Source organism: Maniola hyperantus, chromosome 9 (assembly GCF_902806685.2).
Source record: "Maniola hyperantus chromosome 9, iAphHyp1.2, whole genome shotgun sequence".
NCBI lineage: Eukaryota > Metazoa > Arthropoda > Insecta > Lepidoptera > Nymphalidae > Maniola > Maniola hyperantus.
Window position 1 is genome coordinate 13,164,924 of NC_048544.1, and position 25,136 is coordinate 13,190,059.

The window sequence follows — 25,136 nt, forward strand, 5'->3', positions numbered from 1 at the left end:
ATCGAGCTGAAATTTGGCATGCAGATAAGGGTTTTTGAAAATTCAACCCCTAAGGGGTAAAATAGGGGTTTGAAATTTTTGTAGTCCACGCGGATGAAGTCGCGGGAATAAGCTAGTTTGAAATAAAATTGCGAGTGACGAAGCAGTAATTTAACAAACCATTAATGCTCAAAGTGTAATAAACGATTTTCTCCCAGAAACTTTTAAAGACAGATAGGTAGGTACCTATTAAGGCATACGAAAATTTTGATTTTATTGTTTTGCGAGGTGTGAAAAGCAAGAGTATTGAACTTGGGGGTAATACTGTCTTAGTCTTGGGCGCCCCTAAACCCCGCGCTTCACTCAGGATTCTAGATGCAACACCCTCACTACGCTCGGGAGTTACTCTAAAATCCCTCGATACGCTTGGGATTTATCCCGGCGCCCGTGACGTAAGACATTACATTACCCTCATGTTGAATAACCCACTTTTGTGTAAAACTTGTTTTATATTAATTATTAATTTACAAATTCATTTATACTCTAAAAAATGGATAATGGATTTAGCCCAATTTTTTTACTGTACATAATAATATTTTATAGGTACTAATAAAACACTACAAATATTTATGAATTTTTATTTTATTTCAACTACATAATGAATTGATTCTATGATTGAATTCACGGTTTTCAAATTTTTCCCCTTATGTCTGCTATAAGACCTACCTGCCTGCCAAATTTCATGATTCTAGGCGAACGGGAAGTACCCTGTAGGTTTCTTGACAGACACGACAGACAGACAGACAACGAAGTGATCATATAAGAGTTCCTTTTTCCTTTTGAGGTACGGATTCCTAAAGACCGAACAAGTGCGAGTCAGACTCGCGCATTGAGGGTTCCGTACTACAGTCGTATTTTTCGACATTTTGCCCGATAAATCAATTTTACATAAAAATCTGTTTTAGAATGTACAGGTAAAGCCCTTTCATATGATACCCCACTTGCTATAGTTATCTTACTTTGAAAATTTAAAATACTAATTATTTGTTCATGGACATATTTTCATTTTTATGTGATGTAACCACAAATTTTTTTTCACAAACCACGGTTTTCGGATTTATTCCTTTACTTGTGCTATTAAACCTACCTACGTACCAAACTTTATGATTCTAGGTCAACGGGATATACCCCATAGGTTTTCTTGACAGACAGTCAGAAAGTGTGATCCTATAAGGGTTCCTTTTTTCCTTTTAAGGTACGGAACCCTAAAAATACCACTTACTTACGAGGTTCTTTATAGTGTACACTAACATAAATCAAGTTTTTTTTTAGGTACAGCATTTTATTAATATTCTGGTTTATTATATTACTATTTTTTAATTTTTTGTTTACATTTTTTATACTATCCTTTATATAAGTAGGTACATTTGTTCATTTTTATTTTTAATAGTTTTTATTATTATTGTTTCTTTCTCAATATTTTTTAATATTTCATTTTATTACGTATCTAGATTATTTACGCTTTATTTTATTTATTTGTTACTATTAATTTGTTTTACTAGTAAATATAATATACAATATATGTACCTACATTTTCATGTGAATTAAAACTTTGTTTTTTCAATTATTTTTTTTATTGTTTCCTCGCAAATGGGAGAAAAGTACTAGGTATACAAGTCTCGCCCGGAATAGCGATTACTAAGCTCGTTTAGTTTAAAAGGACTCGGCTGGCACCTCGTCCTTTCAATAATACACAGCCAGTAATCGCTTTATTTCAGGCCTGGACTGTAATGTACCTACTATTACGACGTTGTACATTTAAACAACATTGATAAAATTATTGTTTAGGTACACTATTTTTATTATGCTCGATCTGTTATCTTTTCAGTGATAAGGATAGGTACCTACTACCAAGTGCAAAAACTCACAAGTAATGATGAGTCGACGCTTCACTGTAAACAAATTGTTTTTAGAGAGTGTACAGATAAAGCGTTTAAGCATCTCTGGTTTAACGCGTCTCTCGAGTAGGGTATTCCATATTGTGGCGATTGCGGGATATAAACTTCTTCACAGAAAAACCTACTAGCCTACTACAATCGTACTTTTCGACGGTTTGCACAATAAATTATAAACCATTACGCATAAAAATATTTATGCGTAATGGTTCCAGAGTATCTGCAATAACGACTATGTCATCGGCAAATCGAAGAGCTGTGAGTGATGAACAATGTGGTGTTAATGACTCGATCTTGATAGGTACCTAATAAAACCACTTCTGAGTAGGTACTGAGAATGAGAAAAAGGACCACGATACACGCTCAACAACATCAGTGATCCTACATCTTTATAAATTCCATTTTTCATAATGGAGGTACGGGTACGCACAAGTCTCTATTTTAAATTAAATATTTTTGTCGCCCTAATTTAAGTGTTATATAACTAAGTAACGCGAAATAAAAACAGCGGAAATCATCTGAAGCTATTCATAATAATTTGCATAGTTAGCCCAAGATGGCAATACATTTAGTTTTCTTGTTTGTTATTTGTGTGCTATATTTAGCATATTATTTGCTATTAAAGAACAGAAACTATTGGAAAAATAGAAATGTTCCTTACGTAAAGCCATTGCCGTTATTCGGCAACTATAAAGATTGTCTTTTGTTGAAAACACACGTAAATGACATCCTTGAAGATATGTGTCAACAGTTTCCTAATGAGCCCTACTTTGGATCTTTTTATGGCACGAGTCCTGCACTAATTATCCAGGACCCGAATTTGTTAAAACACGTTTTGTCCAAGGATTTCTTTTACTGCAGTGGTAGGGAAACGTCTAACCATAATGACAAGGAAACCATTACTAAAAATATGTTTATGGCCCACGGTGACGAATGGAAAGTATTACGCATGAATTTAACACCACTTTTTTCCTCCGCGAAATTGAAGAGCATGTTTCATTTGATAAAAAATTCTTCTATTACATTGGAGAACTTGCTTGCCGAAGAATCAAGAACAAATCCGAATATCAACGTCAAGAAATTGCTCTCAAGATACACAATAGAATGCATCACAGGTTGTGCCTTCGGATTGTGTGCTGACACGATGAAAGAGGATTCACAAAAAAACCCCTTTATTGCAATGGGTGACCAAATATTTGATCTGTCAAATTACAGAGCTATTAGAAATATCTGCCGATCGATGTGGCCCGGATTATTTTATTCGTTCGGATTTAAACTATTAGATGATAATGTTGATACGTTTTTCAATAAGCTAGTTTCTGGAGTGTTCAAAAACCGCGAGGAAACAAAAACATCAAAGAACGACTTCGTAGATCTCATTTTAACTTGGAAAAAACACACCTGTTTAACTGGAGATAGCCTGAGTAACACAAAAACTGGCGACAAAAAGACAGTTAGCATCAAGGTTAACGAGGAACTGCTTATAGCGCAATGCGTGCTTTTCTTTGCGGCTGGATTCGAAACAACTTCGACGTCTACAAGTTATCTTCTATTCGAACTAGCGAAAGACCAGAGTGCTCAGAACAGGATGATAGAAGAGGTTGATGAATACTTTGCTAAACATGATACAATTGAATATGAATGTGTAAGCACGATGCCGTACACCGAAGCGTGTATAGAAGAAAGTCTTCGCCTGTACCCGGTGCTAGGCCTTCTAACCAGAGAAGTGATGCACGACTACACTCTACCGACAGGTCTCCTTATGAAAAAAGGTGATCGCATTCACATACCCGTGTATCATATTCAGCATAACTCTGACTATTTTCCTGAGCCGGAAGTTTTTCGTCCGGAGCGATTCTTTGGAGAAGAGAAGAAAAATATTAAGCCATACACTTACATGCCTTTCGGTGAAGGGCCTAGGACATGCATAGGTAATATTCATGACTCATATTATGATATTTGTATGTAGTACACTGTACCTACAGGCGGCCTTAAGACCGCGGTCGAGCGACCGCCCTAGCTCGCAGATATACGGGGGCGCCGCAGGCGCCTCTGCTGGTATTTAAATTAGGACATCGTGAGTGCGATCCGTCGCTTACAGTATGGTCCTCGAGTTGGTTAGCGTGCTGTTATATCTACATGCCTCTTAAGGTGTTTAGACGGTATCCACCCACCCACCACTGGGAGACGGTCACGTAGTCTCCCAGTGGTGTGTAAGCTTTTGGTGAACACTCGCTAGCGGAGTGGCCGATCCCTGTGCTCCGTCGTCAGCTGCGGCGGAGTGGAACTTCGTGAGGCTTTTAGTCGATACGATTCCGATATATCACATAACCATCGCACTCCCCCGTGGCAGTTAAGTGGTATCCATGATGGAATTTCCTCACGAAAAAAGTCTACTCAACGAGGTGCCACTCGAGGGGTATACAAAACTTTTTCTAAGGCTCACTTTTCATGTTCAAGTAAGTACAAAATATATTGTTCCCCATCTACGTGATCAGGAGTAAGAGTCCTTGCATAAAGAAGCGGGTTTCCGGTACCGCCAAGTGTCGGGGCGGATCGGTAGGTACCTACCGGTAAAATAGTTTTATGTTATCTTATACCTATTACGTTCTATCTTTATGTAAGAGCCACGTAAGAGCTCATAAGATAATATGGGGCCATAATTTAATGTAGATAACGGGTAAGTAGGTACATACCACGAGTTACAGTTTGATGTTTTTATTTGTCGATATTTCAACCCAATTGCACGGGTCGTGGTCATGATGGGACTGCGGTGCTACGAGAGATGAAATTCGAGCTGTCAAGGGTAATAGCGAACTACCTTCTTCTTTCTTGTTCTTTTCTCTGGAACTTCACAAGCTGTCCGGCAAAATACACTCACAACATGATCCACGTGAATTTTTTGCATAAATAGATACTTATAGTCCGCAACAGGTTGAGATGTAAATCGGGGTATGATGCGGGGGACGCCCGCACACCTCACTCACACCGGGTTAGCGCGGGGGCTGTGCGGGTGTGCGGGACGTTTCCTCCCCGATTGCCATTTCAACCCGTCACATATTATACCTATGCAGTTCAAGGTATTACGTACAGTGTAGACCTGATATACAGACAACAATATCAATGATCCTACAAGTGTACCTACCTATAGTAAATTTCATTTTCCCATTATGAAGTACGAAACCTTAAAAAAGACCAAGTCTCGATTATAAATCATATATTTTTGTCACCCTCATTTAAAATGATTATAATAAGTAATAACACTTATCACTCAATATAAACTGCGGAAATCACTTCGACCGATTCATATTTATTTACCAGCTAGTTCAAGATGACAATAATACATTTAATTTTCTTGTTTGTTGTTATTGCTGTGTTATATTTTTCATATTTGCTATTAAAGAACAGAAACTATTGGAAAAACAGAAATGTTCCCTTTGCAAAGCCATTGCCATTATTCGGCAACTATATAGAATATCTTCTGTTAAAAAAACACTTGAGTTACATCGCGGATGAAATGTGTCAACAGTTTCCTAATGAGCCCTACTTTGGATCTTTTTATGGCACGAGTCCTGCACTAATTATTCAGGACCCGAATTTGTTGAAACTTGTTATGTCAAAGGATTTTTTCTACTGCAGTGGCAAAGAAGCATCAGACCATAATCACAAAGAAACGATTTCGAAAAATTTGTTCTTTGCTCACGGTGACGAATGGAAAGTATTACGCATGAATTTGACACCGCTTTTTTCCTCCGTAAAATTGAAGAACATGTTCTATTTGATAAAAAATTCTTCCGATACATTGGAGAATTTGCTTGCCGGAGAAATAAGAACAAATCCGAATATCAACGTCAGGAAATTGCTCTCAAGATACACAATAGAATGCATCACAGGTTGTGCCTTCGGATTGTGTGCTGACACGATGAAAAAGGATGTACAAAAAAATCCCTTCATTACAATGGGTGACGAACTATTTGATACATCAGATTACAGAGCTCTTAAAAATATCTGCAGATCGATGTGGCCTGGATTATTTTATTCGTTAGGATTTAAACTATTTGACGACAACGTTGATACGTTTTTTAATAAGCTGATTTCTGGAGTATTCAAAAACCGCGAGGAAACGAAAATATCAAAGAACGACTTCGTGGATCTCATTTTAGCTTGGAAGAAACACAACTGCATAACTGGAGATAGCCTGAGTAACATAAAAACTGGCGACAAAAAAACTATTAGCATCGAGGTTAACGAGGAACTGCTTATAGCGCAATGCGTGCTTTTCTTTGCGGCTGGATTTGAAACAACTTCGACGTCTACAAGTTATCTTCTATTCGAACTAGCGAAAAACCAGATTGCTCAGGACAGGATGATAGAAGAGGTTGATGAATATTTTTCTAAACATGAGACAATTGAGTATGAATGTGTAACCACGATGCCGTACACCGAAGCGTGTATAGAAGAAAGTCTTCGCCTGTACCCGGTGCTAGGTATTCTAACCAGAGAAGTGATGCACGATTACTCTCTACCGACGGGCCCCCTAATGAAGAAAGGTGATCGCATTCACATACCCGTGTATCATATTCAGCGTAATCCTAAATATTTTCCTGAGCCGGAAGTATTTCGTCCGGAGCGATTCTTTGGAGAAGAGAAGAAAAATATCAAGCCATACACTTACATGCCTTTCGGCGAAGGACCTAGGACATGCATAGGTAATATTCTTGACCGATGAGGCTCATATTAGATTCATAATATCAATTCACCATCAAAAGTTCCTGAATTCCCGTAAATGGCCCGAGCAATAGCCCTGCAGCATCGGGATTGAGAGTTGAATCCCGAAATTGTTACGAGATGCACCTACTGAATACAAAATTAATCAAATCGGCCCAAAAATCTTAAAAGAAATCAGTATAGGTACTTAGCTACAAAAAAATACGCGCTGAATTGCGAACCTCCTCCTTTTTGGTAGGTAATCGGTTAAGTGGGGGCGCCTTACCCCAGAGGCAACGGTAGTGCTACAGCCGGTTCTATTTGTATGTTCATTGTGTATTTAGTAATCATTGCAGTTCCCGGTTAACTAAGAACCTATATTTTGAACCTGTTTTTATGCTAGAACTATAATTCAGACTAACGAACAAGTGTAGGTACCTAAATGAACGATGTCGGATCGTTTTCGGAAAAGTTCTTTCAAGCTTCAATCAGGTTATTGCGACATTGTAGCTGTCATTTAGGCGTAATCGAGCACTACCAACTCATAGTATGAACAACTGACGAAATTATAAATTATGATCGCACCATTATATCATAATATTTAAGAAGGGTATTCCGAACCAGTGGTAGATTGCCTTGGCATTCTAAAAGCATTTGTAAAAGTTTATTCAAATAAGAAATCTTTCTATTTCTATACAATACGTAATTATTCTTTCCAGGTATGAGGTTTGCCAAGATGCCGATGCATGCAGCACTCCTGACGATATTCAAGAATTACAGAGTGGAGCTTGCCGAGAACATGCCGCATAAGATAACATTCAACCCGAAATCTCTCATTGGCCAGCCCATAGGCGGTATCCATATAAAATTTATTCCAAGGATAAAAGTATAACACACGAAGCGAGACGGCAACGACGTGCGATGGCAACTGCATTGCATGGCAGGACGTCATTGGGACACGATCCTTCGCTCTTTTCTGCTAAGTCTTAAAAGTACACTTTGGTGGGTCGCAGCCGAAGCGAAATTTTCAAAAACAATTATTTTAAAGATGTTTTTTCTTTAAAAAAAAAAAACAGTACAGAAGTGCAGTGCGCAATCGCTCTAAGCCTTCGCTGTCCGGCGTCTGTGTGTCAGTGGACTGCATCTCATGAACCATAGGTAATAGGTAGAGCTGAAATTTTCACTGTGTATTTCTATTGCCACTTTAACAACAAATAATAAAAAACCAAGTTGGCGAATGTCAAAATGGCCGCCAAGCAAAAAAAAAATACAGTTTTTATTTTGTACGATGGAACGGAACCTTTACAGGGTTACGCACTGCATCCGATCCGAATCCTTAAAAATTCGTATAACTATAAAATAACCCTCCTTTGGGCTTCGCCGCAGTCGGGTAAAATCTCGGACCGAATTCGGCTCCAATCCAATCCAATTGGAACTTCATTGCAAATATTTGTTCCGTCCGAATTGGAGACTCGAATAACGGAGAGAAGTCGGATGACGGAATTTGAATCTAGTGCGTAAACTACCATACAAATAGTTCTATTACTACTTCGGAAAGTGTAGTCGGTCTCTAGACTAGAATGGAGTGGCACGTCTGGGTCTATTACTGTCCCTTTCATGTTGCTTGCGGAAAGGAATAGCACTAGATTTGGACCTGTTAGTTTGATTTTGTTTGGAGATTGTGTGCAAGAGAATCGGCCCCACTATTAATTGTTTTAAATTTTTGTATAGTTAAGTCGTTTGTTTATATTAGAGTAGTTTGTTCATATTGTGTCGCCCTAGTTGTAACATTAATCTGTGGATAGTGTAGTGGATTACATATTTGCCAATTTTGCTAGATTTAAGTCGTAGTTTTAACTTTTAATATGTAATTGTTTACTGTCCCAAAAAAATAAAAAAATAAAAAAGGATTTTCGAGGATGAGGATCAGATGCAGTGCGTAACCGCCCTTAGTGTGCGAGTCCAACTCGACCAATTTTCACAAGCCGTCTCAGTGAAACGGTATACCCACCTACATCTATTTGTATTTCTAATTGATAAAGATTCATTATTCTTCTGAGTCTTTTGTCGCGATAATAATTATGTCGGAAAAATATTCTTATACTTGTACCAACGCTTTGGAACAATAAATGATTTATTTATTTATTTATTGTATTTTATTTTTACTTATGTATTAAATTATATAAATAAACAAACAGTTTACTTACTTATTGCAAAATCTCATCGACAGATCTACCGTTTTTATGGCTTCTTCCGTTTGTCACTACCCATATCATAAATGCGAAAGTGTGTTTGTTTGTTGATTTATTGGTTTGTCCGTCAATCACGTAACGCATCGGCGTGATTTTTTGCTTGAGTACACTTTTCAAAAAAGGGTAACATACCTATTCTACGTTGTGTCAAAGGAGATTTTTAAGAAGTTTTTTATCTAATTACTCCGTTTGGTTACGCTGGCTCTTAGAACTAAGTACAATTTTGGTTTAAATAAATCAAAAAAAATAGAATTTTGCAAAATAATCTTATATTTACTTAACAATATTAACTTCCACTAAACAACAATTTTACAATTGGATTAAATAATTTTGATTTCTAACTTAAAGTTTAAAAGTGTACACTAGTGATAAAAATTGCAAAAGTCAGCTTTGGCTTTGACTTGCATGGGTCTAAGTACCTTGTTAAAACCATGAATATTTATATAGGTATTGATAGAGCACCTCCATACTCCCAATATGGAACCCTACAGTACGCGGACGAAAGTAATGTACATCGGTCTTTAGAATGACATTTCAGCTTTGTAGAGCGTTGTCTCTGTCACTCATACCTATTTGACGTTTTGTCGGTCTCAACGACAGTGACAGTGCTCTACAAATTTGCTATCTCCTTCTAAAGGTCGATGTACATTACTTTCGGCGCGTACTGTACTTCAAGCCAATGCCTACAGTGGCGTCCGACCTCTCGCTCTCGCTCGGCAGTCGATGTGGGATAGCGATAAGCAGCTCTCGCTCTAGCTCGGCACTCGAACTAGGATATCAATTAGGAGCGCTGAATCCACCTTTAATATAATTCATAGCCGAAACTGACTTATGGTTTTTGTACTGTGTAAACACTCGCAACAAATCAATTCTTGCAAGAAAATCGGAGTCCGAGTAGAAAAATCTACAAGGACCACGACGAAGGATCCACAGACACGTACGAAGCGATTTGCCTCCTCGTTTCTAATTCGAACTGTTAGATTCCTTTCCGGCATCGGATTTTTCCGTCCACTTTTAATATAGGTTTTTGCTTGTAGTAATAGAGGTATCTTTTAGACAAGCGCGCTCCATCTTAGGCTGCATCATCTGCATTTTCGGAAAAAAATGAAACTAACCTGTCACTGATTTTAAAGTACCATTGAAACTGCTTATTTCTAATTTCGCTAATGAATTTTTAACTCCTTTCAAATATTTCAGCTTGGCCCAAACCCCCTGGCACATTCTGTTCAGTCGCCTGTCGTGGGTTTGTCTCGCGAACGCCGCTACGTTTCGAACGATGTGCCTCGCCACTTTGAGGTTGCCTTTCTGCGCGAAGGCGAGCGCCGAGTAAAGTCTGCTTCTAGCCGCTAGACTGTCGTCGCCGAGCATTTTGGACAGTTTGTACTGCCTCACTGATATCCTGCCGGCCTCTTCTGCCTGTAAACAAATTATTAAAAAATCACTACCCATATTATTTTATGGCAATGTAAATAGTGTGCGCCAAAGTTTAATTAACTTATTTGCTAGGATTACGCAATAATTATATCTAGTTATAGTCTGTCACTGTGTTCATTTTTCTTTTTTAATTTAGTATCTAATTGTGAAAACCTTTTATTAGCTTGTAGTTACTTGAGTTTAAGATTATAATTTATTAATGTACGCTGTTGGTTCTCCTAATAAAATAAAAATAAAAAATAAAATAAATGCAACAATGTGTTTGTTTGTTGGTTTGTCCTTCAATCACGCCGCAACGGAGCAATGGATCGGGGTGATTTTTTGCATGGATATAGTTAAAGAGCTGGGAGAGAATCTCGGGGACGAGCTACTACAGATAGGCTACTTTTTATTCCCGAAAATCAAACAGTTCCCATGAGGTTTTGAAAACGTAAAATCACGCGTACGAAGTCGCGGGCATCGGCTAATAGCGTTAATAATACATTAGTAATAGTAACATACGTATAGTTCATGACAGGTCGAGATGGCAATCGGGGTATGAGGCGGGTGGACGGACGCCCCACCCGCGCCGGGTTAGCGTGGGGGCTTGTGCGGGTGTGCGGGGCGTCCCCACACCGATTGCCATCTCAACCTGTCGCGCACTATAGGTATCTTACCTACAGCGAGCGTAAATCAAGTAGTCCAATCTGAAGTTGCAGCATACCGTTTTGAGAACTAAGAATTACACAAGCCCGCCTGAGATCTGTTTTTGTACAATGCGCAGTTGTATGAGTCCCGTAAATGCTAATGCGCGTGGCTGCCATTTTAGTGACGTCAGCACTGAAGTTTCGTGCTGATGGTATATTTTTACTTAAATATACGTTAAATCACGTCATTTCGATATTAATGAGACATGGTTCCAGCGCAATAGCAATTTGCGGGACTTATACGTCTCGTGTTCTGAGTGGGCTACTTTATTCTAGAAATAAATAAAGAAAGAAAATTGACTCATTAACTTACGCAGTGCTCGAAGTAGTCACCAAGTGCTGAGTAGGCACCTCCGAGGGTAGACAGCCAGGAGAATGCATTTTCTATTTCGACTCTGCTCCATACGAGCTGCAGCATCCTCGTGTTCCTGTAAGATGTTGCATAAAACTAGATTAAGCCATACTTCTCGGGTTCGATTCCTGGCAGGGGCAATTTAGGAATCTCTGGTCCTGGAAAAATAACATGTTATTCTTGCTATCTTGATAAAAGCTCACTGCAATCTCGATTCTTCGTAATAATTTTTCCTAAAAGGCCGGCAACGCATCGGCGGCTCCTCTGCTGCTGCAAATGTTCATGGGCGGCGGTAATCACTTAACATCAGGTGACCCGCCTGCTCGTTTGCTCGCTATATCTATTAAAAAAAAAATAGATAGGTATATAATAAGCATTTTGTCTAGTGGGAGGCAACGGCCGTGGCTAGTTACCATCCTACCGGCAAAGCCGTGTAGCCAAAAGCGTTCCGGTACGATGCCATGTAGAAACCGATAGGAGTATGGGTTTAACATAAACTGCCATACCACTTCCAAGTTGCCCGCGTCCATCTAAGATTGCATCATCACTTCACCATTCAAGAGCTAACTTGGAGGCTCCGAGGTGGTTTTTTTTTATTCCAAGAAAAAAAACTTCCACGCCTCGGATCCATAATTACATACCGAGACATCATCGCTAACTACGGGTCATAAGACAACACAGCGGGCGATGGAGAGAGCTATGCTTGGAGTTTCTCTATGAAATCAAATCAGAGATGAAGAGATCCGTAGGAGAACCTGAGTAACCGAAATAGCTCAACAAATTGCGAAGGTGAAGTAGCAATGGGCATGGTCTTACGCCGCGCCGCCTGAATCCGGCGGTTCCTGAGACTTGTTTAATGTCGTCTATCCACCAAGTGGGGGCTTCCGGTGCGAGGTTGCCATTCTAGCATTCTGTGGTCCCGAGGTGCTGGAGTGGCGGAAAGCGCTGTGTTGTAAACCCTCCTACTAGGTGGACAGACGACATTAAACAAGTCGCAGGGAGCCGCTGGATTCAAGTCTAGCAGTGGACGTCTATCGGTACGGAACCCTTCGTGTGCAGTCCGACTCGCACTTGACCGGTTTTTTGCTATTTCAGTGACAGTATCTAAGTACTTGATACACCAATTAAGACATTGATAATACAGGTACTTATGTACTTACATATTTCAATATTTTCCTACCCATTCTTTACGCAGCTGTGCAGATGAGGCGTTTTATAATACGACTGTTTTTTTTTTTTTCAGAGACAAGTTAGCCCTTGACTGCAATCTCTCAGTGCTGATCATTACAAATCTCACTGGTGGTACGTGATGATGCAGTCTTAGATGGAAGCAGGCTAACCTGGAAGGGTTATGACAGTTTTTATGAAACACATACCCCTTTAGTTTCTACATGGCATGGCATCGTACCGAAACTCTAAATCGCTTGGCGGTATAGCTGTGCCGGTGGTAAGTAGCCACGTGTAAGCTAGTGGTAAGTCTCCACTAGACCAGACCAGAGTGCTCAAGAAGGAGTTGAGCAGACGCAAGCGGGATATCGGGTCAGATGTGATTGCGATGTGGCAGGAGCGGCGGTTTGCGGTTTGGGGTGACGAATTGCGACGCTTTTTCCCGGATGTATCCGGCAGGCTCGGGGCCACCTGGGTCGCAACGGACTACGAGACCTCACAGATCGTCATCGGATACGGCTGTTTCCGGACGCGACTGCATGGGATGACGTTGTGCAGAGCCCGGCGTGCGAGTACGGCTTTGACGACGAGGATTAGCAGTGTGCTGTGGGATTGTCTTGGATGAAGACTTGCGGGTGACGATGTTAGATGGGATTGTACACAGACGGATGCTGCCTTCTACACGACCTCGTCTCATCGGCGGGGAACTACAACCGGAATTCTGAACGCGAGTGTAACGCCTTATTTCAATACAACGTCAGTTCACCTTGTAAACATGAATGTCTTATTTGTAAATTAAACATTACTTTCCACTCAAATGTTCTATTTATAGTAAGTATATCTCTGCTCCTTAAACGCTTAATACATAATACAATATAAATGAAAGAAACATTCATATCACGCTTAGTCCAAGATGACAATATACTTAGTTTTATCGTTCGTTATTTGCGTATATTATTTATCATATTTTTTATTTTTCAAAAACTATTGGAAGAACAGAAATGTTCCTTTTGTAAAGCCATTGCCATTTTTCGGCAACTATAAAGATAGTCTTCTGTTGAAAAAACACAGAAGTGAAGTTATGAAAGAAATCTGTCAACAGTTTCCTAATGAGCCCTACATTGGATCCTTTTACGGCACGACCCCAGCGCTCGTTATTCAGGACCCTAATTTGTTAAAACTCGTTATGTCTAAGGAATTTTACTATTTCAATGGTAGAGAAACTTCAGACCATAATCACAAGGAAATGTTTACGAAAAATCTAGTTCTGGCCCACGGTGACGAATGGAAAGTACTTCGTATGAATTTAACACCACTTTTTTCCTCCATGAAATTAAAGAACATGTTCTATTTGATAAAGAATTGTTCCGACATGTTGGAGAGCTTACTCGCCGAAGAAATAGAAGCAAATCCGAATATCGAAATCGGAAATTTATTCTCAAAATACACAATGGACTGTGTCACGGCTTGTGTTTTTGGATTGTGTTCTGAAACAATGAAAAAGGATGACCACAAGAATCCCTTCTCAACAATAGGTGAACAAATAAATAATATGTCAGCTCACAGTGCCTTTAAAAATACCTGCCGATCGATGTGGCCAGGACTATTTTATGCATTAGGATTTAAAATATTAGATGACGATGTTGGGTCATTTTTCCATAATCTAATTTCTGGAGTATTCAAAAACCGCGAGGAAACCAAAACATCAAAGAACGACTTCGTGGATCTCATTTTAGCTTGGAAAATACACAATTGCATAACTGGAGATAGCTTGAGCCGCACTGGTGACAAAAAGATAGTAAGCATCGAGGTTAACGAGGAACTGCTTATAGCGCAATGTGAGATTTTTTTTGGTGCCGGATATGAAACTACAGCGGCGATTACAAGTTATCTTCTATATGAACTGGCGAAAAACAAGATTGTTCAGGAAAAAGTGATCGAAGAAATCGACGAATATTTCACTAAACACGATACAATTGAATACGAGTGTATAAATATGTTGGCGTACACTGAATCTTGTTTAGAAGAATGTCTTCGCCTGCATCCGATATTCGGTTTCTTAACCCGAGAAGTGATGCACGATTACTCTCTACCGACAGGTCTCCGTGTGAAAAAAGGCGAACGCATTCACATACCAGTGCTTCATATTCATCATAATCCTGATAATTTTCCAGAGCCAGAACTATTTCGCCCAGAACGATTCTTTGGCGAAGCGAAGAAAAATATCAAGCCATATACTTATATGCCTTTCGGTGAAGGACCTAGAATATGTCTAGGTGATCTACAATTTTTCAATTTTTTCCCTGTACAGAGTAGAATAGTTTTTAGTGCTTAAATTGTTTGCGATAGTAAGTCGGAAAATTGAAAAGTTCTTAAAATATTGAAAAACACTTGGAAATCAGTAGTTACACTCCCTGTATTAAATTCCAGAAAACCCTAAGAATAGACACATTGGGGAAAAATGTGTGTTTATGTATTCTTTCACCATTAAAAAGCTACTTTATCCAGAAGTAACAGAGGCTATATATACATTTTATAGCTTAGATACCAATTATACATATTATATCACACACTGGCTTTACTCACGTGTTTAGTCGACTTTATCAATTTTCATTAGATCAGAACTGGGTGGATCAACTAGTTGATTATTTAGCCATATAAGCTAAACTTAAGAACTTAAGTCCAGAATATTCTTTGATTCATCAGACGGGAATATTTGCCCTTTGGTTCCTGTCTCTTTACCCTCACCGACAAGATATTTAATAGAGTCATCAGAAACTTTAGCGGGGAGGGGCAATGCACGCATAACAGACGGAAACGTTTGAGTGCGGAAACCAGCCCAGAGTGAAGAAGAAGAGAAGAGTCAATAGAATTTAGATCATCCCTAAACTAAGCATGTTGTTTAAGCTGAAATATGTTGAAACTAAGTAATATTTTAATTACTTTTCAGGTATGAGGTTTGCGAAGATGCCTATATATGCAGCACTCTTGAAGGTATTCATGAATTATAGAGTGGAGCTTGCAGACAACATGCAGCACAAAATATCTTACAATCCAAAATCTATATTTGTTAGCCAGCCAATAGGAGGTATCTATGTAAAGTTTATTACAAGAAAAGCTTGAAAATCATGTCCTGTGAGGTCTTCCCCTCTCTTATTTTCTTCTCATCTCACTTTATACAATTACCTTAAATAAAAAGTGTTTCAATAATGAATGAGCATTTTTGGTGTTTCCTTCATGTTTTGTTTTCTGATTGTAAAGCTAAGTTTAAGTAAAAATATTTAATGAATGAAGGAATAAATGAATGATTTAGTTATTCAATAAAATACAGGTATAATATTTTGAAATAATGTCTGATGAGCCTCATACTTTTATTAATTCATCATACATCACATCAGTTCATTAAATGTCACATTCAAAAACACTATTTGCAGTAACAATGCATATCATTCTGCATTGTTACCGCAAAGCTTATGATAAAGGTTGAGGTAAACTTTTACAACTGTTTGGCAGGAGTGGGGAGAGAGAGGGGTATTCCTACCTTCCGGCACCACTCCTCCTCGAGGGTTGATTCGAGATGAAAAAGCTTGCATAAGCCGGCAACACATTGTCTTCTCTAGTACTGCAAATCAAACCTGCCAGACAAATCTGCTTGTTGCCCTATTTTTAAAAAAACCAAAAGTCAAACAAAGACCACTTACCAGGCATAATCAATAACTTCCTTGTCCGGTGGTTCTAAAATTAACTTTAAAAACACTGTCCTGCTGTTTGGATAACCACACAACTTATACAAATATCTTAACACATTTGTTCTAAAAACATTAGAGTTTAAGCACTCTTTCACGAACGGCTGTAGGAATAACGCATTTGTATACACCTTCAGGATCTTTCTGGACGATTCTTTTTCTTCATTGAGTTCATTCTGGTCTACAAAGCTACAGTCGCCCGTATCAGCTCTTACACCGATAGATTTGCAGCTATATTCGTCAGACAAGACTATACGATCTTCTGAAATGTAGCAAACGGTGTAAGGGCTTTTAAATAAACGAACTTTGGTAACTAATTGCATTACTAAAAGCAATTTATTTCCCAAACACCAAATTGAACAAAATATTAATGAGTATGACAGCCACAGCCACACACCAATAACATATATGACCATGACAGCCAACTGACAGCGAGAAACTTGAAAGTCAACGTCAAACACGTTTTTTTAACTGGCTTTCCGGCTCTGGACTCTAGCCTTTTTGAGCGTACGTCAAACACTGACCATAGACTACGAACATAACCAACCAACATGCAACCAACACGTCCATGTTAAATGACTAATATTCCCCTTTCCTCTCCAACTAAGCTACAGGCTTGTGCTAGGAGTAGGTACGACAAATAGTGCAACGGGCGGGGTTTGAACAGTCGACTTTTCGGTTTTCAGTCCACTCCTTAACCGTTGAGCTATTGAGACTATGAGTATGGAATATGGATATCCTAAAATTCCCAGTGTAAGTGATGAGCCGGATGAGCTATTGAGGCTCTAAATGCAATTTTGAGGCATTGCATTCAATGCAATTCGCAAAGGCACAGAGAGTACCCAAAGAATATAATAATATACAGGGAAGTACCTATCAAAATAATGGCAACAGACAGACAGACGAACGTAAAATTTTAAAATACCTATTAAATGTACCTATAAGAGATACCTAGTCCAAAGCCAAAATGCCCAGCAGTGTGCGGTAATATCGCGATTGGCCTAGGCAATCCTCTTAGAATAAAACACTAAGTAGGTAGGTAAGTATATATTTTTTATGTTTATTGTTAGTAGACATTTAAAGTTTCATTAAAAATCTGAAAAAACATAGGTAAATATTAGACATTTTTATTTCACAAGCATTTTCATCGCACTGCACTTCCGTCATCCATGAGTATCTACGACATATGTCATAAGCTACCATACAAAACAAAAACCGTAACCGCTCTTAAGGTGCATGCAGATTTCACAGTAACATTAGTAGGCATTCGAAAGAGCTTAGCTAGTAAGTTAAATTTTTTCCTCATTAGTACAGTTCTTGCAATTCACGAAGGCGAGTGAACTTTACTTGTGGTTACGTCGTATACGCGGACATTAAATAAGTGTGCATGCATGTCGGACCAATCGGTCACGAGCAAGCGCTCACAAACGCACACATTTACTTTACCTTATGTAGGTATACCGATACGACTTAAACACAAGCATGAGCCGCTCGCCCTCGTGAAATGCAAGAACTATAACATTTGTAGAACTAAAATAACATTCAATAAATTGGAACAAATGAAAACTAAGAGACTAATAACAAGTAGGAATAAATTAAAAATTTGTCACCCCAACATAATAGATTGAATCAGTGTAGGTACATTACGTGTCTCTTCAATTCCACACGTCATTCACGAAGTAAACTCAATTCTCGTCTTGAAAATCAAAATTGAATTGAATTGAACATGTTTTAATGCTTGTTTAAGTTTTTTTGTGGTAAGGCTCTTATATTTTGCACTGGGTGTTACCAAAATCCTATGTGCTATCTGCATAATATATTTCTTTGAACAACTTTTTCGTCAAGGCTACATTGTTTAAATTATTCCAGCCATCAGTGTCCAAGACTTGCGGATGACTTCTAATAAACTCAAACACTTTTTGCTGAATAGTTTCCAATTTGTACTTTTCCGACATAACAGCGATGTCTACCGCATTAGTAACGGAGAACTGCTGAGATATCGCATATTCAGTCTCCTTAAATAAATTGTCCAGTTTGAATTTATTTGCCAACTCAATGAGCTGGCACCAGTTGTGCTCCGAAATATCCTTCACGGATCCAGTGTAAATGTACTCAAGGAGTCGTTCCATTCTATCATCATTAATATCAAGGACTAAAGAACCAGAAGGAGAATCTTTCAATATATTTCTCAAGATCAAGCTGTGAGCTCCCAGCAGTATTTTATGAACTTCATATTTTTTTCCACTTGTCGATTCTAATACAAAATCAGTGTCCTCTTCTCTCTTGAACAGTTTTGACAAGTTGTGATTTCTTTTGATTCTTTGCAATGTTTCCTTATCCACAACACAAGCTGTGTTGATTTTAATTTTGATTGGAATGCAAAGGATTTGTTTGTTTAAAAGTTTCAAGTCTTCCTTCGAAAAGCAGAAAGACTTTACATGGTGGCTCTCATCTAGTTCACACGACTTATAAGTTTTCCAGCATAATGTTTCAGGAAGAGTACAGTAAGTTGATAAGCCATCATCATCATCTCCATATATCCTTATTTTTTTTATAGTACTTGTATCACTAATGCCTATAGACACAGATCCTTCATTTCGGTAACAAGCAAATATGCTTAAGATATAATTGTTTTGTGGGCACACTGAGGTTGTGCAGTAGAACCATAGCTCTGATTTTGTGTTTGACTTTTGCTTGTATGTTCCTCCTATGTCATAATGATCACTGTTGGTCAGTTTCACAGCTAAATCAAAGATACATAGTCTCTGTGCTTGATCTGTGAAGCATTCATTCAGGCCGGATACTGATTCTTTGCTAAACTGAAAATTAAAAATAGTTAGTCATTTTCTTCATACAATTTTAAAACACAAGTTTAGAAATCTATGACACAATCAAAGATTATGTATAGTCCGCCAATTAAATATTCGTTCTTGAAGACGCAAGACGCGCCGCAGTAGAATTTTTTAGGCGTCAGTCGCCTCGCCGCGCCGCCATCTGCACTAGTGTGAATGCTACATTTGTACACAGTAGACGAGTATCTTGCATCGTAGGTCAGACGCGACTATTTAACTACCGGTAACTATAAATGATTTGACTCGCAGCTCGCTCCAGTAACGTGCAAGACTGCATTTACGTTTACATGGATATTATCAAATTGAATCTTTAAAAAGAGCAACCGCCTTTATAAGCACTTGTAAAAGTTTATTTAAATAAACAATCTATATCTATTTACATCAAAGATCAACCTTCTTAGCAGACACATCAGACAAGCTCTTTATTTTTTTTTTTAATAACTAAATTAGACAATGCCTGCAATTTCTTCCATGTGGATTTAGGTTGGTAAAAATCCCATAGAACTCCTTGATTTTTCAGGGTATAAGCTATCTCCATTTTAAGTCTCAGCCAAATCAGTTCAGTGATTGTGGTGTGAAGGAGTAACATCTAACATCATAATTTCCACATTTTCTATATATAAAAATGAATTGCTGAAGGTGTTGCTGATCGTAAATCTCGAGAACAGCTGAACCAATTTCGCTAATTCTTTTTTCATAATATTCCTTGAAGTACAGGAATGGTTCTTACAGAGAGAAATTTTTTAAAAAAATCCTGAAAAAGAATCAACTGTTAGGCGGTACAAAGTTCGCCGGGGCAGCTAGTTTATAATATTAAGTAAGACAAGATAGCAAAAAATAAGTAATACCTCGATTTGTTTGCTCTGTTTACCAAATTCTTCAAGGGCTTCAGAATTGTCATTTTGTGAATATGTATCATCTCCGAGTAATGCAAACATTACCGGTTCTTCCTCAAGTTCTGGATCGGCCATCATTAACATTATATAGGCAACTGAAAACAAACAATAATTACATGATAGGTACATCATTTTAATGCACCAATCATTATTAATAATCGCAATTATTGTGATAGGCTGAATTTATGCTGTTCTTGTTGCAACAATGCACTCTCGCCAATAATGAGCAAGCGTCAACCAATCAGAGGTGATTGAAATCGTGACATTGTAGCTGTCATTCTACTGCAATCGAGCACCCGTAGGGGTGTGGGGCCTAGACAATGCATGCCAAAAGTAGTGATATATTTTTTTTAATATTATAGACCAACACTTGGCTGCAATCAGACCTGGTGGCAAGTGATGATGCAGCCTAAGATGGAGCGCGCTAGCCTAGATGCCTTTTCACTCTTGACTTGAAGACCTAGTAGTTAAGATGTCTGCCTACTAGTCAGGGGGCAGGATACGATCCTGCTAAGGAAAACATAGTATATATTATAATAGTATATACTATACTATTACTCTATACTATACTATATATGTATAGTGCGCAAGTAGTCCAAGGAATATACTACTCTCTAACGAGAGAAGTAGCCTCAATAGCACAACCGTAAAAGGAGTGGACTGAAAACCGAAAGGTCGACGGTTCGAACCCCGCCCGTTGCACTATTGTCGTACCTACTCCTAGCACAAGCCTGACGCTTAGTTGGAGAGGAAAGGGGAATATAAGTCATTTAACATGGCTAATATTCTTTAAAAAAAAAAAATTGAATTTGCAACATGGCGGTATGCACAGACTAAAGATTAAATACACAAGCCTGGCTGAAATCTGTTGGACTACTTACTTTACACGACTACGGCAAAGCCAAAAGGAAGAGTAGACCCAAAATAAACAGGCATAATATCTACACATCATGATTTATCTTGCTCAAGACGATGACAGTACAAAACTTGTTTCTTACTTTTCAGTTTATTTAATTTATACCTAGTTGGGTTAAAGTTGTATAAATATTTTTTCTGTAGTTGGGTTATAGTTTTTTCAACTGTTTTTGGTGTGCAATATTATGTATAATATTATAGTAAACATAAGACTCAAGAGGTAATAACAACATTTCTCTTGAATGTAAGGCCCGAAGGCCATTATGGGTATGATGCTAAACATGCTAAATAAATCATTTACACCATACTTTATCACAATTATTGCATAATTATTATTAAAAACTATGAGTAATAAGATAATATGTTATCATCTATTTAAATGTACTTTCCATGCCTGTTGCCTATACATTTCAGACGGTATTTATTGATATCCTTAAATCAGAGAAACACATTTTCATTACTTTTAACAACATTTTAACATAACCCGTGTTTAATGCATTTTATGCTTACCTCAACATACAATGATGAATTAGAAAAGTAAGTATATTCCTTGGGGCTTGGTCTAATCGGTTTGGTGCTGCGAGAATGAAGAACTATCAAAATCCAAATCAAATGGAAATGTTTTCGCCGGTGATTGTTTTATGATTTTCAATGTTCATAAATGTGTCTTTCTGACTTGTTCTATCAACATCAAAGTGTATAAATAATCACTACGTTTTATTCAACATAGGCTTAAACAAGGCTTTCAATATGATTTGATTTTCCTATTTTCCACATTAATTGGCCCATTCGTGATTCATCGTGACAGCTCGTTGACAGCTACAATGTCACGATTGCAATCACCTCTGATTGGTTGATGCTCGCTTACTATTGGCTACAATGCATTGTTGCAACAACAATACCATTTTAGCCAATCACAACAATTAATGAGGTAATAATTTGTTGATGACGTTGACGTAAACTTCTGTTTGGTTTTCTGGGTTGCCAGATTTTTCTGAATTAATCGGAATGGGTGTTGGAACATAAAAATCTATGAAAAATAATGAGGAACTTTCCATCCAGGGATTGTAAAAGCCTCATAGATGGCACTGTTCATCCCCTTCCTGCTTGCGGCAAACAACATAACAGTTATTGTGACATACAGCAAGCATCGGCGAACACCACAGTCCAGTGTACTTTTGATACATTCATCTAAGTTTTATAGCGTTCGGTTTGCGCTCCAGTAGTAGTAGTGTTCTGTGGGCTTGCGGATCCACGGATCGCGGACCAATCGGATGGAACGACAAGCGCTCGGCACGCACACGCATATACTCGCCCACATGTATTCTATGCCCACACTCCACACGCTTGCCAGTGCTTGTTGTTAGTGTCGCAAACGTCTGGTGGCACTATAATATGTATTTTAAAATCTTGTAGAAACTCTGCCTAATTTTCTGAGATTTTTGAGATGGGATAAAAAGAAGTACGCGACAGGTAGAGATAGCAAGCGGGGAGGGAACGCCCTGCACATCTCCCGCGCTAATCCGGTGCGGGTGTGCGGGGATCCGCACACCTCATACCCCGATTGCCATCTCGACATGTCGTCTTGAAAGTTGAATACCCATGCAAAATACATGTTGATCCGTTGCGACGTGATTGAAAGACAAACCAATGAACCAATAAACAAATAGTTACACTTAAATATATTATTACGGGTAGTCTAGATCTAGATAACAAAATTAACCAATATTGTTCCTATTTAGTTTAAACAAATGAAACTAATGTTAATCAATAATTCATTCATGAATTTCCAAATTTGTTGTGTAATATTCTTTATTATCTTCCTCTGTCCATAGATCTATATGCTGGATGATCAACCTCTTTAACTCCTGAATATTCTTCTCGTAATGCATAGCCCTTAGTTTGATGGCTATATAATTTCCAAATATCTGACATTCATCATTGTTAGAGTTTTTACAATCTTTGTCATCTATAAAACTCAAGTCCCTGGCTTCAGAATCTACGTATAAATATGTGGCATCTGGTTCCTTGCTTTCTATCTAAAAAAACATTAATTGATTAAAATTCTTAGATTTTAGTTAAGGCAAGCTTCCCTAGTATAAATTTATCTAAATAAAGCAAAGGCTGACTGACTGACTGACTGATTGATCTATCAACACACAGCTCAAACTACTGGACGGATTAGGCTGAAATTTGGCATGCAGATAGCTATTATGTCGTAGACATCTAAGAAAGAATTTGTGAAAATATGACCCCTAAGGGGCTAAAATAGGGAAATTCCTGTAGCCCACGCGGACGGAGTCGCGAGCATAAGCTAGTTTCTTTGTAAATTGACTTCACTTCACTGATTAGGTAAAGCAAGTAGTTAGCTTCTCACTGAAATGTGTAAGAGGCGCGCTATGAGGCCCATAGGATGTTGTTACTGCGATTTGATAATGAAATTATGACAAGTGAAATTCCTAACTCCTCTACAGCTACAGACAAATCGCGTCGCTTACCTACACATTTCTCTGAGCAGTTTTCTACGATTTTATATTTAAAATCAGCTAAGGAAAACTAAAGCACATATTAGTTAATGATACTCTTGCTAGTTGTATTTCACATAGATGGTGAAAGAGACGGGTAATTGGGAGGATTGTCTCACATTGTAGATATTTAAGTTTAGTTCTTGAATTGAACATTACAACTCAAGTATCTGCTCAAAATACTGCCCATCCCTATAGAGCTTGGTTTAGTCTCATTTCAATCAATCAATAAGAAAAAATAAAAATACTTACTAAATACCGATTAATTGTGCTACTATCATCTATATAGTCGTTTTCATCCTCAATTATTCTATCTGTATCAAATATAGGCTTTAAGGGCTGAAACCATTTCCATCTACTTTCATTGTGTGTTGCAGAATTCTTCATTTTCTTGTTCTCGTTTCGCCATTGAGTCCGTAAAATAGTTATTTTTCTACCGATTTCCGCAACTGATGTATTGAATTCAATAGAAAAATTGTTTTCCATTTTTCGTTTTTTTGCTAGATTTCTATAATCTGCCGATTTTTTATTCCACAATATTGGATTTTCTTTAAACAGCGTAATAAATCTCTTTGTTTCCTGTGTGGACCAGATCTTCTTTTCCATTGTAGGTTTTTATTTCATTTCAGGCAAGATAGAAAAAATTATCAATTATTCGAAAAGAAAAGTAGAAAAGAAAACTATAAACTTGTGTGATGTGGTGATGTGCAATAATTAATCCAAAGAGAATATAATCACTAATTAATCTATGGTGATGTGTTTGTTGTTGTTGTTTTGGTTGTCAAAATGTATTTGTACGTGAGTATTTGGCAAACAACGTGAAGTTTAGCACGCCTCATGCCTCAAGACTCAAGCCTTAGATGAATGAATGATGTATACTATCTCTATGCCTCAAGCAGAGAGGTACCTACTTGTCAAATGTTATTCCCGTAGTGATTATATTCTCTTTGGTTATTCCTTCTATATTGCGTTCGCATTGCACAATAACTTCAAAAACAAAAAACAACAAAACAAATCAATTGTTTCTTTAAAATACTCGAGTCAACATAACCTTACATCACATTGTTTGTCAAGATCTCACGTACAAAATATTTCTTGACAAACAAAAAAAGTTGCCACGGTGATAAGGACAATAAATAATCATTTTGTCACGTTCTAATAAGAGCAATGCATTTAGCTATAGGTCGAACAGTAAATAGGTATGAGTCACAATGGGGAAGGCTAGGTACTTCTACAGGTATTTGAGCGTAGATAGAATAATAGGTAGATGTAAGAACTGTGTAACCGCGTATGAGATAGCGATAGCACGACGTTACGATAAATAACACGACAATTACCATTGTTTAGTAGTCAATATTTGTATTAACCGATCAACAATATTTGTATTAAACGTTTTTTATGTGAAAACAAGTAAATAACTCATGAGAAATACAATTACGCCACGAATTCTCAAAGTTTGTTTTGCAACTTCTTGTATGTATTCTTGAATAATACCAGTTACACGATAAGGGACAAAAATAGGTTAGCTGCGTTTCTGTTTATCACATTAGTAACTTTATCTGTGCTCTCTTTTTAGTGCTAATGAGAATGCATACGTTCCTGCATCTACCTTTATTACTCTATCTACGTATTTGAGTCAAAAACAAACTTTGTCTATGGGTATCGGCCAT

At 37.9% G+C, this 25,136-nt stretch overlaps 6 protein-coding genes across 10 annotated transcripts in view; 2 read left to right on the top strand and 4 right to left on the bottom strand.

Annotated features, from left to right (window-relative positions):
* Window positions 1-24,393, bottom strand: part of LOC117985277 (terpene synthase-like) — a 383,491-nt gene extending 359,098 nt beyond the window's left edge. Inside the window, exon 1 of the mRNA XM_069500926.1 lies at window positions 24,378-24,393. The gene's annotated coding sequence lies outside the window, so the exon portion shown is untranslated. The remainder of the gene's footprint in view (window positions 1-24,377) is intronic.
* LOC117985472 (cytochrome P450 6B4-like) lies at window positions 2,449-8,786 on the top strand. 2 transcript variants are annotated; one of them, XM_069500914.1, is made up of 2 exons: window positions 2,449-3,865; window positions 7,361-8,786. In XM_069500914.1, the coding sequence occupies exons 1-2, from the start codon at window positions 2,491-2,493 to the stop codon at window positions 7,531-7,533; spliced, it is 1,548 nt and encodes a 515-aa protein (XP_069357015.1). In that variant the 5' UTR covers window positions 2,449-2,490; the 3' UTR covers window positions 7,534-8,786. The 2 variants fall into 2 exon arrangements, with proteins under 2 accessions (XP_069357015.1, XP_034828091.1); XM_034972200.2 differs by lacking the exon at window positions 2,449-3,865 and adding an exon at window positions 5,220-6,643.
* LOC117985477 (uncharacterized protein F58A4.6) overlaps window positions 9,132-25,136 on the bottom strand; it is a 138,214-nt gene continuing 122,209 nt past the window's right edge. Inside the window, exons 1-3 of one of the 2 annotated variants that reach the window (XM_034972208.2) lie at window positions 16,234-16,705; window positions 11,327-11,441; window positions 9,138-10,309 (exon numbers count right to left, since the gene is read on the bottom strand). In XM_034972208.2, the coding sequence (XP_034828099.2) occupies window positions 10,004-10,309; window positions 11,327-11,441; window positions 16,234-16,694 (882 nt within the window). In that variant the 5' untranslated portion in view covers window positions 16,695-16,705 and the 3' untranslated portion in view covers window positions 9,138-10,003. Of the gene's footprint in view, window positions 10,310-11,326; window positions 11,485-16,233; window positions 16,706-25,136 lie in introns of those variants that run through there. The other variant, XM_069500939.1, reaches the window with a different exon arrangement.
* On the top strand, window positions 13,404-15,745 carry LOC117985474 (cytochrome P450 6B5-like). Its single transcript, XM_069500915.1, has 2 exons — window positions 13,404-14,808; window positions 15,483-15,745. Exons 1-2 carry the CDS (start codon window positions 13,446-13,448, stop codon window positions 15,653-15,655), a joined length of 1,536 nt encoding a protein of 511 aa, XP_069357016.1. The 5' UTR covers window positions 13,404-13,445; the 3' UTR covers window positions 15,656-15,745.
* LOC117985475 (uncharacterized) lies at window positions 17,311-22,439 on the bottom strand. Of its 2 annotated transcripts, XM_069500919.1 has the most exons (4): window positions 21,452-22,439; window positions 20,908-21,373; window positions 19,979-20,121; window positions 17,311-19,097 (listed from the first exon to the last, which is right to left on the bottom strand). In XM_069500919.1, exons 3-4 carry the CDS (start codon window positions 20,108-20,110, stop codon window positions 18,075-18,077), a joined length of 1,155 nt encoding a protein of 384 aa, XP_069357020.1. In that variant the 5' UTR covers window positions 20,111-20,121; window positions 20,908-21,373; window positions 21,452-22,439; the 3' UTR covers window positions 17,311-18,074. The 2 variants fall into 2 exon arrangements, with proteins under 2 accessions (XP_069357020.1, XP_034828097.1); XM_034972206.2 differs by lacking the exon at window positions 20,908-21,373 and having other exon boundaries at window positions 21,452-22,437.
* LOC117985284 (uncharacterized protein PF3D7_1120600-like) lies at window positions 22,593-24,323 on the bottom strand. Of its 2 annotated transcripts, none has more exons than XM_069500951.1 (2): window positions 23,715-24,323; window positions 22,593-22,976 (listed from the first exon to the last, which is right to left on the bottom strand). In XM_069500951.1, exons 1-2 carry the CDS (start codon window positions 24,070-24,072, stop codon window positions 22,717-22,719), a joined length of 618 nt encoding a protein of 205 aa, XP_069357052.1. In that variant the 5' UTR covers window positions 24,073-24,323; the 3' UTR covers window positions 22,593-22,716. The 2 variants fall into 2 exon arrangements, with proteins under 2 accessions (XP_069357052.1, XP_034827864.1); XM_034971973.2 differs by having other exon boundaries at window positions 22,593-22,980; window positions 23,719-24,308.

Bases quoted from the DNA above. Each gene is read 5' to 3' on its own strand.
- LOC117985284 (XM_069500951.1), bottom strand. From the start codon at position 24,072: ATGGAAAAGAAGATCTGGTCCACACAGGAAACAAAGAGATTTATTACG. The intron at 22,977-23,714 runs GTATTTTTATTT...TTTTTTAGATAG, and splicing joins AATTAATCGGTATTTAGTAA to AAAGCAAGGAACCAGATGCC.
- LOC117985474 (XM_069500915.1), top strand. From the start codon at position 13,446: ATGACAATATACTTAGTTTTATCGTTCGTTATTTGCGTATATTATTTA. The intron at 14,809-15,482 runs GTGATCTACAAT...ATTACTTTTCAG, and splicing joins AGGACCTAGAATATGTCTAG to GTATGAGGTTTGCGAAGATG.
- LOC117985475 (XM_069500919.1), bottom strand. From the start codon at position 20,110: ATGTTAATGATGGCCGATCCAGAACTTGAGGAAGAACCGGTAATGTTT. The intron at 19,098-19,978 runs GTATTACTTATT...TTTAATTTTCAG, and splicing joins AACAGAGCAAACAAATCGAG to TTTAGCAAAGAATCAGTATC.
- LOC117985472 (XM_034972200.2), top strand. From the start codon at position 5,266: ATGACAATAATACATTTAATTTTCTTGTTTGTTGTTATTGCTGTGTTA. The intron at 6,644-7,360 runs GTAATATTCTTG...TATTCTTTCCAG, and splicing joins AGGACCTAGGACATGCATAG to GTATGAGGTTTGCCAAGATG.